We start from the raw sequence: 19,996 nt of genomic DNA, 5'->3' as shown, positions 1-19,996 counted from the left end.
TGCTGTTCAGTGGGTGGAACAGAGCGCCTGGCAACAACAAACTCTGTGCGCATACTACTGGTGCTGTAAAAAATAGAAAGTAACAAAAAGGATAATTTAAAACTATAATCAATTAAACCCCCTGTCTGATCTTTACAAAAATCCTGGCTCCAACCATGAAGAATCAGAAGGGAACTCCACAGGAAAAATAGTCACTGAGGGCTGAGTCCCCTATGCAGGGTATTCTCCGATGGGGAGCACTTTTCTCTAAAAAAGCTGGGCTTATAATGTGAATGGCAACTGATCCTTAATTGGAGGATGGTATTCAGGATGCTATTCTGAACTATTTATGTGACAGGTTCCCCTTATAGCAAAAAATGTTATATTTTCTGCTTCAGACAAGACTGCTAGTCTGAAGCTGATATAAACAACCTAAAAGATGCTGAAGACATTTTAAGACAAGTGCACTGACAAAAGAGATTTCACCCGGGGAAGGGGGGGGGGGGGAGGGACAAATTGGTGAATTTGAAACTAAAGGTTTCCTTTTTATTGGAAATGGAATCCAGCTTGAGAGTATTAAGTTGACAGCTTCCCTGATAGCTCAGCCAGCGTACGCCATTGCTATTACATTAGTGTCTGTAAGGAAAATATATAGATTGAGAAATGCAGACTAGTAAAGACAAGTCAGAAATTCAAGGGAGGAAGCTCTAATGGTGAGAGTGGAAGTTTGGGAATATGGAAATCTGGGATCTATTAGGGGCTCTCCTGACTGACTATTTAACCTTATGCTAGTTACTTATGCTCTCTGTGCTTTGTATTACTCATCTGAAAGTGACAATTATAGTATTTACAACTCCAGAAAGATGTTGAGAAGCTTATTTAAAGTATTTAAAGTACTTTGGGATCCTCTGATGAAGATGTGATGTAAGTGTTATTTATTATTAAGAATGCTGTGACTCAAAATCTGATTCACATTTGGAAAAAAAATCTGCTTTTGTCTCCAGATCCAGAGGGGATGTTGAGGGGCAGGGAAATCACACAACAGTTTCTAAGACATGCAAGAAGTCAAATCCTTATTCAGAACATCTCTCATAATATTAAATATTTAACATACACTGAAAGCGGAGTTATTCTGGTTACAGCGGGTCTGTTAAAATCTGACAAGAAAATCTAAATTTGCAAAACTACATGAAAACAATCTCAATACAATCCCAGTTAAAGTCTTAATTCTACAAGCTGACTGAGCTCACGCTCAAGGACACTGTTAAGGTGAGGTGTGCGGAAAGCAAAGGTGGCTCTAAGCCACCTTTTATCTCCCCTGATCTTGGAACTGGCTGGGGACTGAACAATCCCTTTCCCCAGCAGAGGGCTGCTCTAACTTGTGCTAGCTAGAGGAATCCTCTCCCACCATCCCCAAAGTGTGCATGATATGCAGGTTAGAGGGTGTGGAAGACACAGGCTTTATGCCACTGGGGGATGATAGGGAAATCCCCAGCATCCCCACTAAGGCAGCCTTAAGTCCCCTTTGTGGTGCTGAGTCGTACAAAGGAAACTTAGGCTGGGCCAAAGATATGGCTATGGAGTCTAAGGCTATGGAGAGGGAAGAAAAAAGGCCTGAAAAGCCTAATGACTAGCTAACTCTAACACTGCTACTTCTCATATACCTGTAAAATACAATAACTAGAAAGAGGAAACAATATACTCTCTAGAGCACATATACATTTTTATTATAGCCATGTTGCAAAATGCCAAATATACAGATGACAAGCAGACCAGCGCTGAGTCTGCCCCTGGTATACCAGCTGATCACTGTCATCCACTCCTTGTAATCAACTAAGGGAGCAATGAGCTTTCTTGACTTAAAAATCAATAGTCTTTTGATCAGCAAAACACATTAAACCAACATCCTTTGAAAAACTTCTAGTAAAAGTAAAGTGTGGAAGGGAATCAATGAAGGATTTCTTCATGACTAAACAGATTTGAGAAAACCTGAATTGAGAAAAAATGTTTCTTGAACATAAATTGAGAAGATAAGGATGAAAGTCTCAATACAGAAGCTTCTCCTTCTTAATAAGAATGTAAGGCAGTTGATGTGTTTTTCTTAACTTAAGTGAGCTACTGTGCAGAAAACCAGGACAGTGTGTGTGTGACCTTCACTGTCAACACCTAGGAGATTATATATTGTACTCATCCACTTCGAAAAAGTGTCAGGAGCCTGGATTACAGGGTGCAATATTTTGGTGGAACAAAGATTCATTCCTAGCTACCTGCACAGAGAAATACACCATAGCTCTGGGTAAGGGCTGGGTAAAGCCATTAGTATAAAACCAGCATGGGTGTGGAGAGAATTCTTTAAGACTTTTTTTCCCCCCCATTAGATGGACACACTAGAATTTAGATTTTTCTAAGAGCCTATTGTACAAGAGTTATCACTGGAAAATGATGATACAAATGATACTGCATATGCAGTCATCTTGTTCTAAGCTATAATTTTGCTAATATGCACTGTGAGAAGAGTTGTTCTGCTCACATTGTATTTGCAAAACATCCTTCAGTGTTCTAATGCCTCAAATATTTATAGCTAACAAACATCTCTTTTCAAATAGCTTTCTTGTTTCACTAAACAGGCTAGTACCTCTAGTGAGAGAAAAGCACTTCCACCAAGATAAAACTTCCTAGATTTTTCCCTACACTGACCAATAAAGGAAATGAACTGCTAAAGTGTCAAAGAGATTGGTTTCAAACATGTTGCAATAATACATAGGAAAGGTTAAGGAACAGATTTTCTGAGGACTTAATGTGGCCTTTTATTTGCATCACAGCAAGTGACAGAATTCTTGCATACACATAGCATTTTTGTATGGAATTCGGTAAACGGCTAACTCCTTGATTTGTGCACAAAATTAGAAGTCGTTTTTGAAAATTTGCATCACAAATCTCAAGTCCATGCATTTGACTAGAAAAAGGTGGTCTTACCTGACTTTTCCCAGAGAAAGACATTCAGCTAACTCCCTATTTGTAGATATGAGTCCCTCTTATAATTGGGCAAATACTGCTAAAGCTGACAGCCAGCACTGGCCTGGGACAAAGAGGCCTAACCACTAATTTCCTTGTCAGAGAAACTTCTTCTGGAACTATTGAAACATTTCAACAATTATACGATATAGGGAGATTTCCCCCTAAATATAGTTCAAATTAGGTTAGCTAGGATCTTTCTTGCATGGCCAACAAAATGCATTATAAGACTTTATAGAGGTTTTCTTTCCCATGTCTAGAGTCTATGATCTAACAAAAGGAGTAGTTCTCTAAAGAGAGTCCTAACAGGAGTCTGCGCACGTGTGCACACACACACGGTGTAAGTTTCAACACTTTTAGTTAAGGTTGTATGACAGTTCCTATTACAACACTCTGTTTTCAGTTGCTAATAATTTTGCAAAACTTTGTTTGGCCTGAAATCTTCTTTGTCAGGTGTCTGCCTCAGGCTGAATTCTTCTGGAAAGCTTCAGCAAAAATGGTTCAGCTATATTTTGCCTATATTAGCAAATGGGTTGTAAGTATATTGCTATGATGCAGGAGCTTGAAATTTGGCAGGGAGACTACCCTGATGTCACGAATAAGCCTTTTGCTGTGTCCATGAAAAACTGCCCAAATTTGGCCAAGTGGAAAAACTTCAGTTCTCACATGCTCAGTAGACTTGTTAGTTTTGTTGCTAAATTCTTTGAAGATACTATATGTAGTGAGCGTACACCAGCTCCTATGTGCAGAGCAGGATTTTCCCTACAATTGTTACTCTGTGCAACTGTTGTGCTCAAGTGAAAACAGGGAGACTGTCTTTCCTGTGCCTAACTTGCTGATGTCTAAGCAGTAATGAGGAGGATGTAGTCTGACTTAGCATACAGAAGGGCGAGGACACAGAGAAATAGGTTTCAAGAGCCTGAAGATAGGAAGCAGCACAAGGGGAGGGAAAGGAGGAGAGGAGGAAGGAGACAAATGGGAAGAGAGGTGGACAGAGACACGCTTACGGAGGGACAGTGGCAGAAGTGTCTATTGCTGCTAGAGTGTATTTCCCTACAGAACCTGGAATTGAACCTAGGAGTCCTGAGTCTCTACTTACCTTTGCTGTCAGCAAATAGCCGTGAAACCCCCTGGCAAAGTACATGTTTCACATAAAAGATAACAGCCGGATCTTCTCCGCTCACTATTTTAGCTGTGTTCCAGCATTGCCAGTTCTGATGATTTTACTGCAAGTCTTCCAAAAGTTGGTGTTTTTCTTAAAGCCCCACCTCTTGGAGTCAGACAATCTCAGGTTTCATTTAGCCTCCCCCCCAATCTGCAACTCCCCCCCTCATTTCTAACCCTCTTGGTTTCGGATAATATTGTGAAAATTTGAACCCTAATGGCACAAAAACCATGAGGGAAATAAAAAGTCCAAAAATGTACAATTTTGTGAAGTATCTTCACTTTGGGGACCTGATTGGTTATTTTTTTTAATCCTGGAGTTGACAGTACCGATTTGTTCTGTGATAAATTACTGTGTGGCAATCAGGGACTGCTGCTGCCCTCTGCATGGGTTGTACTTACTGTAATTGTGTGGCTGAGTGTGTGTAAGGAGAGGATACATGAAAGCTGAGATTCTCATGACTCCAAGACCTGGAACTTTAAGAAAAACACCAAATACTGGGAGACTTGCAATAAAATTCTGAGAGCTGACAATGCTGGAACACACATGAACACACTCTGCACTTGCTGCTGAGAGCCACAGGAATCACACACACATTTTTATCCAGCCCTTTTTGCGCTGCACTGGTATCTTACAGTCTCTTCCCTAGTTAAGTGTGGAGGCGTGGCAGCAGCATGCCTGGGGAAACTCCCTGATGCAGCTCGCCGTTATTTCCAGGAGGGTATAAACTCTTTGTTAGGGTTTTCCTTCTGGGCACACATCACAGGAAGCTTGTTCAGTCAGCAGCTGTGGATAGAGCTTTGGGTCGCAGCTCTTTCCAGGCCCATGCTGCTCTGTGGGACAGGAGAATCTGCTTCCTCAAAGGCACATGCAGTCAGCCCAGCACTTCAGGAGCCTCAAAGGAGCTGGGCAGCTTACATAGTGCAGAGATAAAGAAGGGAGGATGCATTGGCCTGCTCTTTTCTTATGCAAACAGGAGGCAACTGCTGCTGTTACAGTGTTGTACAGTAAGTGTTGCTACTGCTGTGGGTGCTGAGCTCCTGCTCCAGAGCATGTACTGGAACTGTAGTGCACACCCGCCATTCCCCACATTACTTAAATAGCTGCAGTTCAGACCCTGTTGGGGAAAGGACAGGTTCTCCTGCTGCAGCAGCGCTTTGTCAGCTAGCGGCACCTGCAAGCAGATGCTTGGAGCTCTCGGAGGGAGAGGCAGCGCACTGGGGGCTGTCCTGCTGGGCCCCCCTCTTGCATCTGCTGATCACTGGGGCTTCTTACAGGAGAACAAATCTGAGACGCAGGGGAGGAGAAGAGAGGGCAAAGGAAGAGGAGAAAAGACAAATATAAGGAACAAAAACTGAAAAGGAGAAACAGGAAGAGCAATGAACTCTCCCCTTGCTGGTCACTCTGGATATAATCAGGTCTTGATGGAGTAGTTGTGTCTGTAGGAATAAAATTGTAATTGTAACCCTGTAGCTTAATTCAGAGCTTTTAATTGTAATTGTAACCCTGTAGATTAATTCATAGCTTTTAATTCATACCCTTATTTGTGTCAACCTCTATATGGTTATTATTGAAATCATGTAACATTTGAACTTCTCTCAGTCATACTCCATATTGTGAATGTCAAACCCCATTTTGACCTACGTACTCCATCTTATGTAAAAACCCCATTTTGACCCTATGTACTCCATCTTGTGTCAAACCCTTTCTAAACCTTTAGATGAATAAGACAGTTATCTGAACAAGGTATGAATGGAGGGTGTATGTGTGTGTGAGTCAGACCCAAACTGCCAGCTTGTCCTGATGAAGTTGTCCTGATGAAGTGTGAAGTCCATCCTAGGCTGAAGAGTGTGAACACAGCCCCAAAAAGCAAAGAAGGATCCACCCCAGAAAAACTTAATCAAACTTAATCAAAGACATCAAAGAACAAGCTGAAAGTCACATCTGCTATTGTACCAGCAATCAACGGTCACAGAGAAGCGACGTGACACAGCAGAACTGAAAAACCTATAAAAGACTGGGTGAGATTTCAAGGCTTTGGGGAAAAACAGCGTTCTACACATCATCTAAAGAAGAGCGTCGGTGCGCGCCCGACAAAGACCCTGCTCTCCTCGTGCCCAGCTTCCCTGGCCAGGTAGCTGCCACGAGCCACGAACTCCAGCAACGGACCCTAGCTGCGATCTCAAGCCACAACCAGGACTGGTAGCTATATATATATATAACTATAGAATGCTTTCTGGTACGTTTGGGTGCGCGCGCGTGTGTGTATGTGTGTGTGTGTAGGTTTAAGTTAGTTATTACTTTAGTTTTTGTCAATAAATGCACCATACTGCCTTTTCCCCTTGAAAAAGTCCCAAGTGCTTAATTTTGCACAACATGCCAAGCTGCCTCCCCAGGACTGGAGCAGAGGCAGTGGCTTCTGACAGGGAATTATCAGGCAGCTTCTCCCACCCCTCCCTCACCCCATCAAGCCGGCTCACCTTGACTGACAGCTCTGGATGCCTCTGTCCAATTTGTGAGAAGGGACCCATACATGAGTACAGAATCAGCATATATGCCCTGCTTGAAGAGGAATAGGTATTGCAGCAATAACTAGCCCATGGTAACCTCCAAATGCTCCAAAATGAGAAGGTCTGAGATGGCAGTTAGAACTCAATCATGATCTAGTTAGATGTAAAATATTTCACTAATACGAAAGCTGCAACTCAGGTTATGATGCTTGTTTAGCCCTGAGGCCAAGGCAAACTCAAAAGGAAAGCATGTGAATTGCTGATTGTTTTTTACTGTGATACTAGATACTAGAAACTACTTTAGATATCGATATTGCTAAATATTGCGTTTACACAGTAACAGAATGATAGTTTGGTTGGGTTATTTTGAATAATCTTACATCATGAAGTGCTGCTTTCTTCCAAAATCCACTCTTCTGAGGAGATAGTAGAAGCCTTTTAGTCTTTTGGAAATATACACCCTCATTATAGGTGGCACCCTTAGCAACAAGTAAGGTTACTCAACACTTTCTAACAAAAGACCCCGTTTTCAGTTGCTTTTAACTAGAGCTGGTTGAGAACTCTCATTGAAAATTCATTTTCTTGCAAACTCAAAATTTTCTGTGATAAAATTGCAATTTCCAAGAACTGAATTTTATTGTGTAACTGAAATTCTATTTCCCAGCTAGTTCTACTTATAACCTTGTGCATATGCATTATGATACACTTTTTATACCTGATCACAAACTATTTTTTCCACAAGACCACAGCCTCATTCGGTGCACGGAATGGATGGTGCTCAGGCAATTAATCAGAACTGTATGGTGAACGACACTGTTGCCTGTAGGACCCTTGCCTCATTCCTTGCAAGAGCTAGAAGGTGTGTGGTGAATGAGGCAGTGATCATTAAAGACTTATCATAATGCATATTCATAAGGGGCTAAAGTAAGGTTGCACAGGCATCCTTAATTATGGTATTTCCTAACTTTTGAGTGCTTGACTTTGCAACCTTAATATTTTATCTTAGGGATTTTTTTTTTAAATGTAATAATACATTTCCTTCAGAGATAACTTCAGCTCACATGCTTGTAGCCTTCTAACAACTGATGTCTAAAAATATACTTATCTAGAATCAATTACTTAAATTTTTGGAAGATTTTAATGATTTCTAAATGCATACGTAAGTGGGGTCTGAATGAATTCTCCCCTGCTGAGCTAGCTGGGGGCAGGAGGGCAAAAGGGTTCAGGACCAGACTGCATTTGCATGAGCACACCCACCCTGCCTAGATGCTCAGCATGATGGGACTGCTTTGCCCAAATGATCACTTTGACTGGGTGTTGGTTTACAAATCACTTTAGTGCTAATTGCAGGAGTAATGAAATCTTGTTCCCCTTATTGTATGAGCAAAGGGCAGCACAACTGTGCTTAGCCTGTCCTGATGCAGGGATCACCCTCATCTGAACTGAACTCTAAGCAGGGAGATTGGATGCAGACCCCTGTGAAAGGGAGAGGGGAAGTGTACAGACTAAAATGCTCCTCTCACCAATGTACCGCCCCTGCTATGCCGACATAATAAACCACTTCGATGAGAAGTACATCAGTGGGACGAGCATTTCAGTTCCTTGCATCTGCTGTGGGGCTGTCATTCTTGTCAATTTCACCAGTGAAATTGATAAGGAAGCCCTGAGAGCTGAGCAGCTAGTCTCCACTCCCAGCGGGGTGAGTAGCCTGAGCACTTCTCCACCTGCTCCCCGGAGCCCGGGTAGCCTTGTCACAATTTCACAGCTTAGCCATGAAATTGACAAGACTGCCCCAGCTCCCAGCAGGGAATGGGCAACGGGGGAGGTGAGAAGCAGGGGCAACTGTACCCCACTCCTCAGGGATTAAAAGTTTGGGTGACTTCCCCTAGGGAACGGGGAGGAGGATTATCTTAGCTTATTTTAGCTCCCAGCAGGGAATAGGGAGGGGAGAAGCCCGGTGCTGGCTCCCGGCAGGGAAGCGGGGGGCAGCACACTGGGAGCCCAGAAACCTGAGGGACTCCAGGCAGAGAGCTGAGAGCCAGCTCTCAGCTCCACACGCTGCCCCTTAGGTCGGTGGAAGTGCTCCTGGTGAGGACACACTTCACTGACCCAAGGAGGGTAGTGCAGATGTCAGCCACCGCAGTAATTATGTTAGGTCAACTTATTTTTCTAGTGTAGATGAGGCCTAAGAGCTGAAAATCTCCAAGAGCTGACAATCACTATGAGCTGGTGGAATCTCAAGGGATGGACCAGAAGAATTCTCAGTAGAGAAGCAGGTGGCAGCAGAAGGCGATGGTGTGCATCAGTGATGGCTAGCAGAGTGGCTGGAGAGCGGAGCCAAAACGGCCTTCTTACCCCATGTCCCTGCCAACCTGGATATGAAGTGAACTCTGCAGCTGTATCTCTGGGTCTGCATTAGTAACTGAGTGTGGTGCTGTGCAGGGAAGGGCACATTAAAGGAACTTCCGGTTGCTGGACTTAAGAAACTGAGGCAAATGGAAACTGCCCAACATATTCTGGGGTGGGTTTTTTGCTCATGGTTTTATGCTGGTTAATCCACTTGCGGCATTTTCCCATGTTAAGGCCCGGTTACTTTTCCCCTCTTAGTATAAGTTTCTTTTCTACACTCAGTCTCTGTGCTTGTGAGAGGGGAAGTATTGCCTCTAGAGGCGCCTAAGGGATGGTGTTGTAATTGTCCCAGGATCGAGCTGGTTTTGTGTAGTACTGTCGAAAAGGAACCCCCCTTAGATATTGAACCCGCCCTTGTCGCTGCTGATTGACTGGCAGAAGGGCTATACATACAATTTTTTGCAGGCTAAAAATGCACTCTCGTTATTAAGCACATTTTTGTACAGTGTGATACCTGTAATTGGGCATACAACTCATAAAATGCCATATCTTAAATATAAAGGGCTAGATCCTCAGCTCCATGTGCCAATTTACAGCAGCTGGGGATCAGCCCCAGTTGTACAGATGAGGTTCTATTATGGCTGAGTCAGAGCTGTGCAGGACAGGGAAGATAAGATCAGTAGCTGAGCAAAGGTCTTGGAAGGCAGTTCTGTTCGGTCTGTGGGCAAAAAGATGAATGTTGATTTGGGTGACAGTTGCTCCACCTTTTCTAAAGGGGTACTCTGCAACCAAGGTCCAGTTCCTGGCAGGGCCAGGCCATCTCCAACACACTTTCCATGCCACTTTGCCCTAACACACATTTGCTGGCCTTGAATGGCTCCCCCCAGAGTCCTGAGCAACAGAAACCAAACTAAGGCTCCCCCTTACACAAATATCATGGAAGAGAGTTCCTTTCACTTGCATCCCCCATCTACCTCACCCAGACAGGGAGACAGCAATTTGTTTTAAATTACATTTTAAATATAAGGCCAATTGTGGGCTGAATTTAGATGGAATATACGAGTAATTAAAATGCAGAGCCATCACATATTTTAAAACTTCTTATAGAGCCACACGAAAAATTCTGTCAGGAAAATAAACACACTTGGGGTAAGGCATCTTTTAAAAAAATCAGTGCAGAAAATGTATATTACATTTTAAAATAATCCATGGAGGCTGAGAAACAACTAATCAGAAAACAACATATTTTAGCAAATGAAGTGAGAATACTTATATTTCATCTGTAGTATCACAGATGTTTTCATTATTAAAAACGGTCAAGATTAACTATTTATAAAAGGGTCTAACCTAGTTTTATATATACTTCCATAAATAAAGGAGAGAATTCTGCAAATATTCTCTTCAGGAAATAACATGCTCTTCTGGGGACATTTCTTTTAAGAGACATATTCCAGTTACTAGCATTTATCATGATTCTGTTCCTTTTCTTGCCCTGATACTTGCTGCATCATCAAATGTGAAGCAGAAGCTTTTTTCTTTTTGAGTCATTACAATTAACAAGTCAGAAATAGTCTCCACCTATGTCAAGTTACATTTGGTGAACTGGCAGTTTGATATAAACAGAGGCAAGTATATCCCAGATGTTTCATTTTAAATCAGGAGTTCTTTCCCAACCCTCAAAAAAAAAAAGGTATTCAGACATAAATGAAGGCACTGATCCAGCCTTTGGATCTGTCCCATCAAAGTTAATGGGACTTCACAATGGTTCATGCTAATTCAATGGAGATCAGGGCCTATATTTCTTTTAATTCCTTTTGTGGGTAAAATCTGTAGGTTTCTGAGCTTGGCAACCCACAGGCTCTTACAATATCTAATGTATACTGTTAATACATGATGTGCCATTGGCACTTGGGATGGTGATGAAATTGTATGGCTTTCTTCATGGCCCAGACACAGGTAACCAGGATCTTACTTACATTATGTATTCATTTTTGTTCACTTTTGTCTACTGAAATTTTGCAATGTTTGAGAGTGATCAGATTTCACATGCATCTGCTCTCCCACCCCACCCTACAAACTATTTGCTCAGGTTTACAATGAAAGAGAGAAAAAACAACAGGGCTTGGTCCTAAAGCCATCGCTCATATTACATAATGTAAAATATATATTTCCAGTGCATATGTTTAGTTAATAGGAAATACAGTCAGTGATCATTGTGCCCATTAGCTGATGACAAAGCACATCATAAAAGGCTACTAAGGAAAATAAGTAACTGGGGTGGGGTAGGGAACAAATTCTTATGAATTAGGAAGGAGTAAAAGTAAACTACTGCTCCTCAGAGAATGGAGGTTAAAAATGTGGTGTGTCTGTGGCAGGTACCAGAGCTATTTAATATAGTTATTAGTGATTTCCAGGGAGGAAGTAGACACTAAGTTGTTGATGTTACTACTTTTTTGGTTAGTAAATACCACAAAGAATTGAGAGAAGCTCCAGATGGGTTTAAACATTCTGGATGGGAGACTAGGCAGATGAAAGTTAACTTGGATAAGTGTAAAGAAATGCATGTAGGCAAAAATAGTCTACATGTCCAGTCTGACTGGCCTCCAGATACTACTGAAATATAAATGGTCAATAATAATAGTAATAAATAATGCATACTGATAGGCTCCACATTTGCAGGATCCCCAGAGAAAAAAGTTTTGATTTCATTTTGTATTGTTCAGTGAGAGCCTGGCTAACGTACAGCAGCATTAAACAAAGAAAACAAACAAGACACTTAAGTGCCTTAGAACAGAACATATCACAACGATTGTATATTGGAGAATGGTATGCCCTCATTTGCAGTATCATTTTTGGTTTTGGCTCCCACACCTTAAGCACATTGCATATACACACATACATAACCCCCAAATATATATCTCTTACGTATTGTGTATTTATATATAAATACACACATACACAATACATATTTTATATATGTATTTTGCAATGAATATATTACTATTTAAAATGGTTTACAATATAAGATAGGCCACCGGTCTTTGAAAAAAAAGTTGCTAGCCCATAATCGCCCTCCAATGATCACTGCGGATTTGGACGATGTCTTGCAAGTTGAGTGGGCAGGGTTTAGGAAAGGACAGCACCTAGGACCAAGTCCTGGCCTTGACCACTTTCACTGAAAATGTCTTTCAACAAAATCTAAAAACGGGACTGTCTTCTTGGATTTAACTGCTGCCTATGACACAGTTTGGCTCAGAGGCCTTTTGTTTAAACTCTTTCAAATTGCCCCACATTGGTGGCCGAAGTATTAGAGCTCTTTCTCCAAAACAGGCGGTTTAGAATGGGCAACTGCTGTAGCTCTTGGAAATGTCACAACAACAGCCTCCCTCCAGGCTGAGTTCTTTCACCAATACTTTTCAATGGGTACATCAATGACCTGCCAACCACACTCTTGCACACGTTTATCTATGCCGATGATATTTGCTGCAGCTACCAAGCTCAGTCCTTCTCAGAAATTGATGAGGTCTTGAATGAAGATACAAAGCTCATGGCAGACTATTGTAGTCGATGGCGCCTGCATCTGAGCTTTTCTAAGAAAGTTTCTAGTGTATTTCATCCGCATAATGCAAGCGTAAGCCATGAGTTGAATGTTTTCCTCCATAGCCAACACTGCAGCATAATCCAAACCCATCACTCTGTTGGCTAAGATCCATGAGAATAGTGACCTGCCACTGTACACAGACCTCTTCAACCACCCACCAGCTCGCCTGTCTTCTAGATGCCCATGATGGTCATTTATGCTACCATAGGACATGACAGTGGAATCTGCTTGGTGCAATGAGTGGTAAACAATGACAGTCGTTAATCACTTTCTTGTAACTAACCCAAATGCCTGTCCACCAGGTTTTGATTTGCCAAGGCACCCATGTCATATCTGAACCATTTTCAAACAGGATAGGGCAACTGTGCAGCCAATCTCTTTAAATGGGGTTTTTCTAATGACCCACAATGCAGCTGCAATCAACTCCAGACTATATTGCATATTATCGTTGAGTGCCCACTGACTTATTTCGATGGCAGGCTACTGGCTCTCCACCTGGCTGATAATGATGCTATTAAATGGCTGGGCACATTGTGCATACGCTGATTCTGCCCTCTGGCACTGGCCTTTCTGCAGATTTTATTTACAAGTCATGAGGAAAAATCCTCTTGCTGTTTTCACTTCATACAGAAGTGAAGTTTGTAAAAGGAAATATCTGGCAGGGGTTCAAATAACCACTGTCTGGTGGTGCTGATAATGTAATTTTTTCTTCTGACTAGAGTGACAACTATGATGCTCTAAAATTCATGTAATCCTTATGTAGGAATAAACTATGTTACTGAAACTGGAGAGAAATTATTCACACAATGACCTGAACCATTCTCCTTTCTGTTGGCATTAACTTGTTATTTACAGACTGATTTCCTGATGAATTATCTGAACATGGGGAAAAAACAGGCTCAGCAAACATACAAAATTGTATGCAATTTAGTTGTGTGCAATAGGCATATGGGGATAATTTAATAAACTGTAAAGGATATTGACAATAGGGATTTTAATAACATTTAGAATCTATTAATGGGGCAATTAAGGAAGTAAGAGCAATTAAAAATAAAGATTGGACTGTAAAAACAGATTTTTTTTTTTTAATCTGACTGGTCAACTGATTCCAGTTGAGTCTTAAAAGAGAGCACCCAGGCATACAAAGACAGTGATTGTCAGTGATCTTACTGCATTTGCAGTCATTTTACTGCAAACCCATTGCAAAAATAGAGGTGTAATCCTTCAAAAGAAAACACAGTAAACACAGAATGAACCAAAAGTAAAAATAATGAGTTAATGAGAACTTGTTTTTCACTTTGGCTGATCAAACATCAATTTCAGTTTCATTTCTCTTCATTCAGTGACAAAGCAGATCTTCAGTTAGTGAAAGTCTGAGTAACTCCATTGGTTACAATGGACTAAGGTTGATTATATCAGCTGAATATCTGGCCCATTATCTTTAATGTGAAAATGATTTTTTCAGAATCATCTTTGGTCTTTCTGTTTTATAGTATAAGCAGGCATGTGCACGAGCAGACAAACAAGCACCACTGTTTGCTAACTGAACATTATGTTGTTCTTTCTACATGCCAACCACATCCCAAAATGTAGAGTTTGTATTTGTGGGAACCTCTACAGTAACCATGCAGCAGGATGGGTTAAAAGGGAAGGTGAACGTTTACACAAATGAATACTGGATATTCAGTCACTGCCCCGTATGTCATAAATTAGCTACCATAAGAGTAAAAAAGGGATATCTAACGTTTTATGTAACCAATACACAATGTTGTAAGACAGGCTTTATGTACCTGTTATTAGAGTCTGCAGAGAAAGCAGAGACTGAGGAGGGGGCTAATAACATGAACACAAATTTACTTACTGTGTTAAAATTTGGGAAGAGTCCAACAGCAGAACTACTGTCCACAGGAAAGGACATAAAGGGCTTGATATCCAGTGAAGGCTGCATCATCAGAGTCGGTGCGCGCACAAGGGCAGGAAGTGTAGTAGTATGGCATGTGCTGCCTGCCAAGAATAAACCAAAAACAGGAATTCATCAGTCCCTCATAGACAAAAATGCCCTTTACACACATACACACTGTAAAGTTAGAAAAAAATGACCTCTGGCTGACAACCTGTAAAAAATAAACATGACGCACATTTGATAAAATGGTGCAGTAGGAGTTAATACAATTAAAAGATGCCTACTTCTTCACAGTCTAGATGTGTCAGAACACTTCCCCATGCCAATGGACATAGCTGCTCAGATCCTGAAGAGGAGACATATGGTGCGTAAATCACATTGGCAGGTAGAATAAAAACATTTCTAAGGCTCAAAATTTCTGATGAACCAAAAAGGCAGGTTTGGGCACCTATTACAGGCAGATGCTTTTGCAATTGAGGGTTGCCTATGAGATTAATTAGAGTGGATATTTATGCAAGCTGAGATACAGAGGGTTGTTTTTTTTTAAATGTCCTGTGCATTCATTTTTATCCCTTATAATGGCATCTGTAATGTGCTTAATTCTGCACAAGCATGACTTTTTAAAAAACCTAAAAAAGCCTAGTGATTAAAAATGCAAGAAATAAGTAATAAGCTTATAATGTATGTTTATACTAAATAACCATGCAGCACAAAAATAAACCCAATTTCCCACTTTCCCTTAACATCACCCCTCAACAATGTTTTCTTAATTTAGCCCTACATCTTTCTTTCTAAACTAAGGCTTTACAGAACCTTAGTCAATGGGAACCATTTTTGTAAATAGCCAGACACAAAAACGTGGACTGAAACAATGGAATTTTTCCTAATTCACGAATGTCTAAAACTGAATAGTTTAATATTTAATACAAAAGCAGGCCTATATCCTTTCTTCTTGCAGAGCTCCTGACTCCCCCATCTCCCGGGTGGAGGGGAACAAGGGGTTTTGGACCAACAGAAGGTGTAAGAACACATCCTCAGCTCCATATACATCTCTAAGCAAGCAGCTGATCCTCCAACCTCAGCAATCCAGCCTCCTCTCCGTAACCACTTAACTGGTCCTTTTACCCCACAGCCCACCCCAGTCAGTTTATCCATTATCCTGTAGTCACTGCAGCCAGGTGATCCTCTGCCTTCCTGAATTATCCCCCCCACCTCCTGCTAGTGCCAACCCCCAGCTAATAGATGCTTTGTCTTTCCATTAATACCTCTCTTCATTTAACTCTTCAGTTACCTTGTTCCTCACATGGCTGATCAGTGATGAGGAGGGGAGTAGTCCTGTGTTAGGTGTTTTTTCTGATACTGAGGAGAGCCAATAGAGAATGCATGCTGCTCTTCGTGCTGGATCCGGGCCTTTTAGAACCAGGCAGGAAGTGAGCTGTGAAGCAACAAGTGCAACTCTCTCTTCCTCATCAAACTTCACTTACTCCCACCCATCTATGAGATGCCAAACAGTTTGTAGGGGCTGGCTAAGTGGATCTGTCCCAGTACATTTAGAATTTCTAAATGGGACACTGGGTGAAACTTAAGTCAGAAAAAGCAATGCATTTGTTTGCTCTTCTTTTGATCCCACCACCAAATGCTCACAGACATCATTTAAAATCCATTCTATTGTATCTGAGAAGTGGACTGAGTGTTGTGAACCTAGCTGTGGCTACCTGAGTTGACTGGATAGCCTACCATCCAAGACAGGTCCATTTCAGACCACAATCCGGTCTCTCCTCTTCTTGCATTGATAAATCCTGGTAGTCATGGAAGGGATGGACAGAAGATTGCTGCAATGCCCTACCAAGCTGGCTACATTCCTGCGCGAGTGGAAGACTGATCCTGATAAAATTATCCCACAATGATTTCTCCTTTCCCAACCCCAGCGGTCACAAAATTGAAAATTCTGATTGCAATCTTTAAGTAAATTAGATTTTGTATTTTGCATAGGCTTGTGAAACTCATCTACAGTTGTGCTTAATTAACTGTAAGTCAGGGCTTGTTCAAGTGAATTCATAAACACTAAAAAGCTAACGGAAGTTTAACATACATAGAGCTGCCTCTTTAGATCTGCAGTAAAAAAAATAGATCAACAGGGTAACTGCATTGAGATTTACCAAAGAAAGCATCCTCAGCTGCAAAAAGATGACTGTATTGTATTTTTACTAGCTGATTCTGATGCATTAGCGGCACAGAATTCAGATTTCAGTATTGTATCCACACTGCAACAATATATTTAATTACATACTGTGCTTCTAATTAGGTAATGTTCAGGCCATTGTCATTTACATATTTGGATTTAGCTAGACTTATTTGAAAATAAATATTGCTTCAATTACAACTCAGTCATAATTTCAGTTTAAAATTAAAATTAAGTCTAAGTTTCTGTAATGACTGACCTCCCACCCCTTCTAACCAGGCTGTGGTAGGGAGTATTCAGCATAGAAATAAATTTTAATTATTTTTTCCATATCTCTGCGCACTCTTCTTGGTACATCCTGGCTGACTACAGATATCTCAGATTTAACACAACATATACCAGAAGTCTCATTGAAATTGGTGCAGTCCGTGGTATCTATGATGTCAGAGTAATTAAATCTGGAATATCTTCAGGATTCCAGAATGGATTCAGAGACTTTACAGAGGAAGATAAAGCATGCACCCTGCAGTTTGATTAGTGCTCAACTATTTTCACTTTTTCTTAGCAGTTCGCTTTAAAAATCCCTCTCCTCTACTATCCTGGCCAATCGAATCACAGAGGTCCATCGACCCTCCTGCAACTTCTCTGTAAAAGTCCCTGGCAACATTAGCAGGTAAAGATGTCCATAAGAGACCAGACTAGAACCTCTTCACTCCTCATTCCTCCAAAAACTCAAAGATAATCCCACTGTCACCCAACCAAATTTGTATGCAAGATGGAACACTGGCACAAGAAAGATGTAGCTGACAATGTTCATTATCACTATAAATTTAGCAGATGTTTACCATTTCATTAACATTTTAATGATACAGACATTTTACTGTGTCAAACAGATTGTTTTAAACTACTAGTAAATCTCAGGCATAACTATAACTTTCTTGCCAATTAATTCGCCCACCTCGACCTGCTAGTTTTTAGTTTAAACACTGTTTTACCATATTTTTTTTGTAATGGCTTCAAGAAATAAGAAAACTCTTTCCACATGTATGTACTATTAGGATATATTCTACAACGAAAGAGATATCTGTTGTTCGGATTAAAATAATTAAAAACAAAAAGATTTCTTACAAGCTTATTTTCTGATGTTCTGTCTATCATGTTGCTGATTTTTCCTATTTCATCTGCTGTTGCTGTTCTGACTCCAGCTGCATGAATTATCTACAGTTACATCAGTTTCAAAAAACAGGCAGATACTTTGCCAAAAAATATTAGTCCTCACCAGAAGGCTTTTACAGCACTCTGGAAGGCTAGAGGTAAAAATCCATTTTTTAAATCTTAGCTGAAGATCTAGAGTGCTTCCCATTTTATTAGAATAAATTCTCTTTTAATTTACTGCACAAATGTGTCTCAAAACAATCAACCCTTCTATGAAACAAATACTATATCTCTTAGATAGCATCTGCTATCATCCATGTATGGCGTCAAACTTCCTGTAAATCAGACAAAGATTTTTTTCCATTGATTATCAAAGGCTGTCATGGGTAACTACCACAGTTTGATTTGTATGACAGCAAAAACTATGTATAGTTAATAGATTAGATGGTGAAAGGACTGCTGTTGTACTGTTAGTGATGGTGAAAAGCATCACTTCAGTCAATCTCCATTATAACACAAGACTTCTCTCATGATGCAAATGCAAAGTTACCTGTCCCAATGAAACTTGCTGTGCGGGAATGCGGAGGAGGTTAGATTACACAGATTTAGGTAACAGTCTTTCACCTCTAAAAATCTACACTCAAATCTGAGTACATCTCATCCAGTTCTAGATCAGTGTGCTTCACAAAGCTACCAAGCAGTATAGGAGAGATCAGTTACTTTAAAGAGAGTACTGGCAGAGAGATAATGGCTTATATATTGTCATGCACACTACTCATCCCTATGTAGAAAGGGCACCTTTTTTTTTAATCTAAATTTACCATTTTCCCACTCAAGTGTATTTTAACCCAGATAAAAGGTTTGTCCTTAAATACCTTTATTTATAGCTTTTCAAACACTGGCAGCTATGCAACGCCTCCCTGGACTATCTGACGTGGGTCAGTGCTGTTAGTCCCTCGTATTAAGAAGCACAACTCCCTCACAAACTTTACAAAAAGATAAACTTAAATAGTTTTTCTGAAAGAATTCCACCATGTAGGTAATTTAAAGAAACAACTATATCTTCAAAAATTGCAGTTCGTTTTGTAGGGGAACCTTAAAAGCATGCTGTTCAAAAAAGTCTCATGCTGTTTGGTTTTTTTTCATACAGGCATCTACTTACAAGTCAATCACAACCCATAAGTAATTAACCCTCAATTCTATGTTGCATAGAGATCCAGCAATATAATCCTCACATCCAAAAAGCCAATTCACATTGAAAGATGGGGATTTAAAGAGTGGCAAAGGCTGCCTTAGTTGAATAAGAGATTCTGGAAGGCAAGTTTCAATTAACAAAAGAGGGCCTAGCTAATTGACCTATCCCTAGTATTGATTCTCACTGTAGTCTTGTACATAGTCTTCTTGGTTTTACTGGTGCCACACCAAGACAACAGGGTTGGGAATTTGAAAAAGCACCAAAGGAAGTTCAGTGCCCAATTCCTACTGACTTTCAGTGAGAGCTGGGAGCCTAACTCCCCAGGGAATTTTATAAGTTCTGCTCTCATATGCTGAGTTTAATGGCTGCCCATCCTCATCTTCTCATTCTCAAATCCTTTCACTAGTTCCAGCCATGCTGAATCAGTAAGGGTTGCTGTGCACAGTAATGACAACTACGCAAAGCAACTTTTGCCTGCAAAAGGTGCAAATGAGGGTGATGGTAGCAAAATAGGAACCTCTGAAGGAATGGGTAGGCTTTTATGTTTTCTTTTCTCTCTCTCTGTTTTTTGCTGCCTTTTCAAAAGACCAGGTCAAATCATCAAAACAACTGCTGGAATTTAGAACACATCTTCAAGGTGGACGATACGACAGTAGTCCCCATGGTTGTGCACAGATTGGCTGAATTTATTCACAGGCTGCAATCATAGTGCACTCAGTCACCCTCGCCTTAGACTTTATATTGTCATCCAGTGTACCTGATTTTTCCTTTAAAGGTTTGGAACCTTGAGGACCAGCCATGAGATGTTTGAAATGATCTAAATCTCAGACTCCATGAAAATTCAGTATGCACACACTTCTACAACCCTTTTCAGGGCCCTAAAGCTTTCAGTACTGTTTACTAATTTATAGTAGGAACTTTTGAACATTGTAAGGAATATTT

At 40.7% G+C, this 19,996-nt stretch overlaps 1 protein-coding gene across 5 annotated transcripts in view; it reads right to left on the bottom strand.

Moving 5' to 3' along the window:
• The window catches only part of ZNF385B (zinc finger protein 385B), a 245,389-nt gene that overhangs the window by 75,106 nt on the left and 150,287 nt on the right, over window positions 1-19,996 (bottom strand). For all 5 annotated transcript variants that reach the window (XM_067549093.1, XM_067549094.1, XM_067549095.1 and 2 more), the window contains one exon: window positions 14,481-14,623. In XM_067549093.1, coding sequence (XP_067405194.1) covers window positions 14,481-14,623 — 143 coding nt within the window. The remainder of the gene's footprint in view (window positions 1-14,480; window positions 14,624-19,996) is intronic.

The sequence above is a fragment of the Emydura macquarii genome, unplaced genomic scaffold (assembly GCF_026122565.2).
Source record: "Emydura macquarii macquarii isolate MOO-44397 ecotype Brisbane River unplaced genomic scaffold, CSIRO-AGI_Emac_v2 contig_1253, whole genome shotgun sequence".
In the NCBI taxonomy this organism is placed as follows: Eukaryota; Metazoa; Chordata; order Testudines; family Chelidae; genus Emydura; species Emydura macquarii.
The sequence above is the reverse complement of the archived record's forward strand: the minus strand, read 5'-3'. Positions and strand labels throughout refer to the sequence as shown.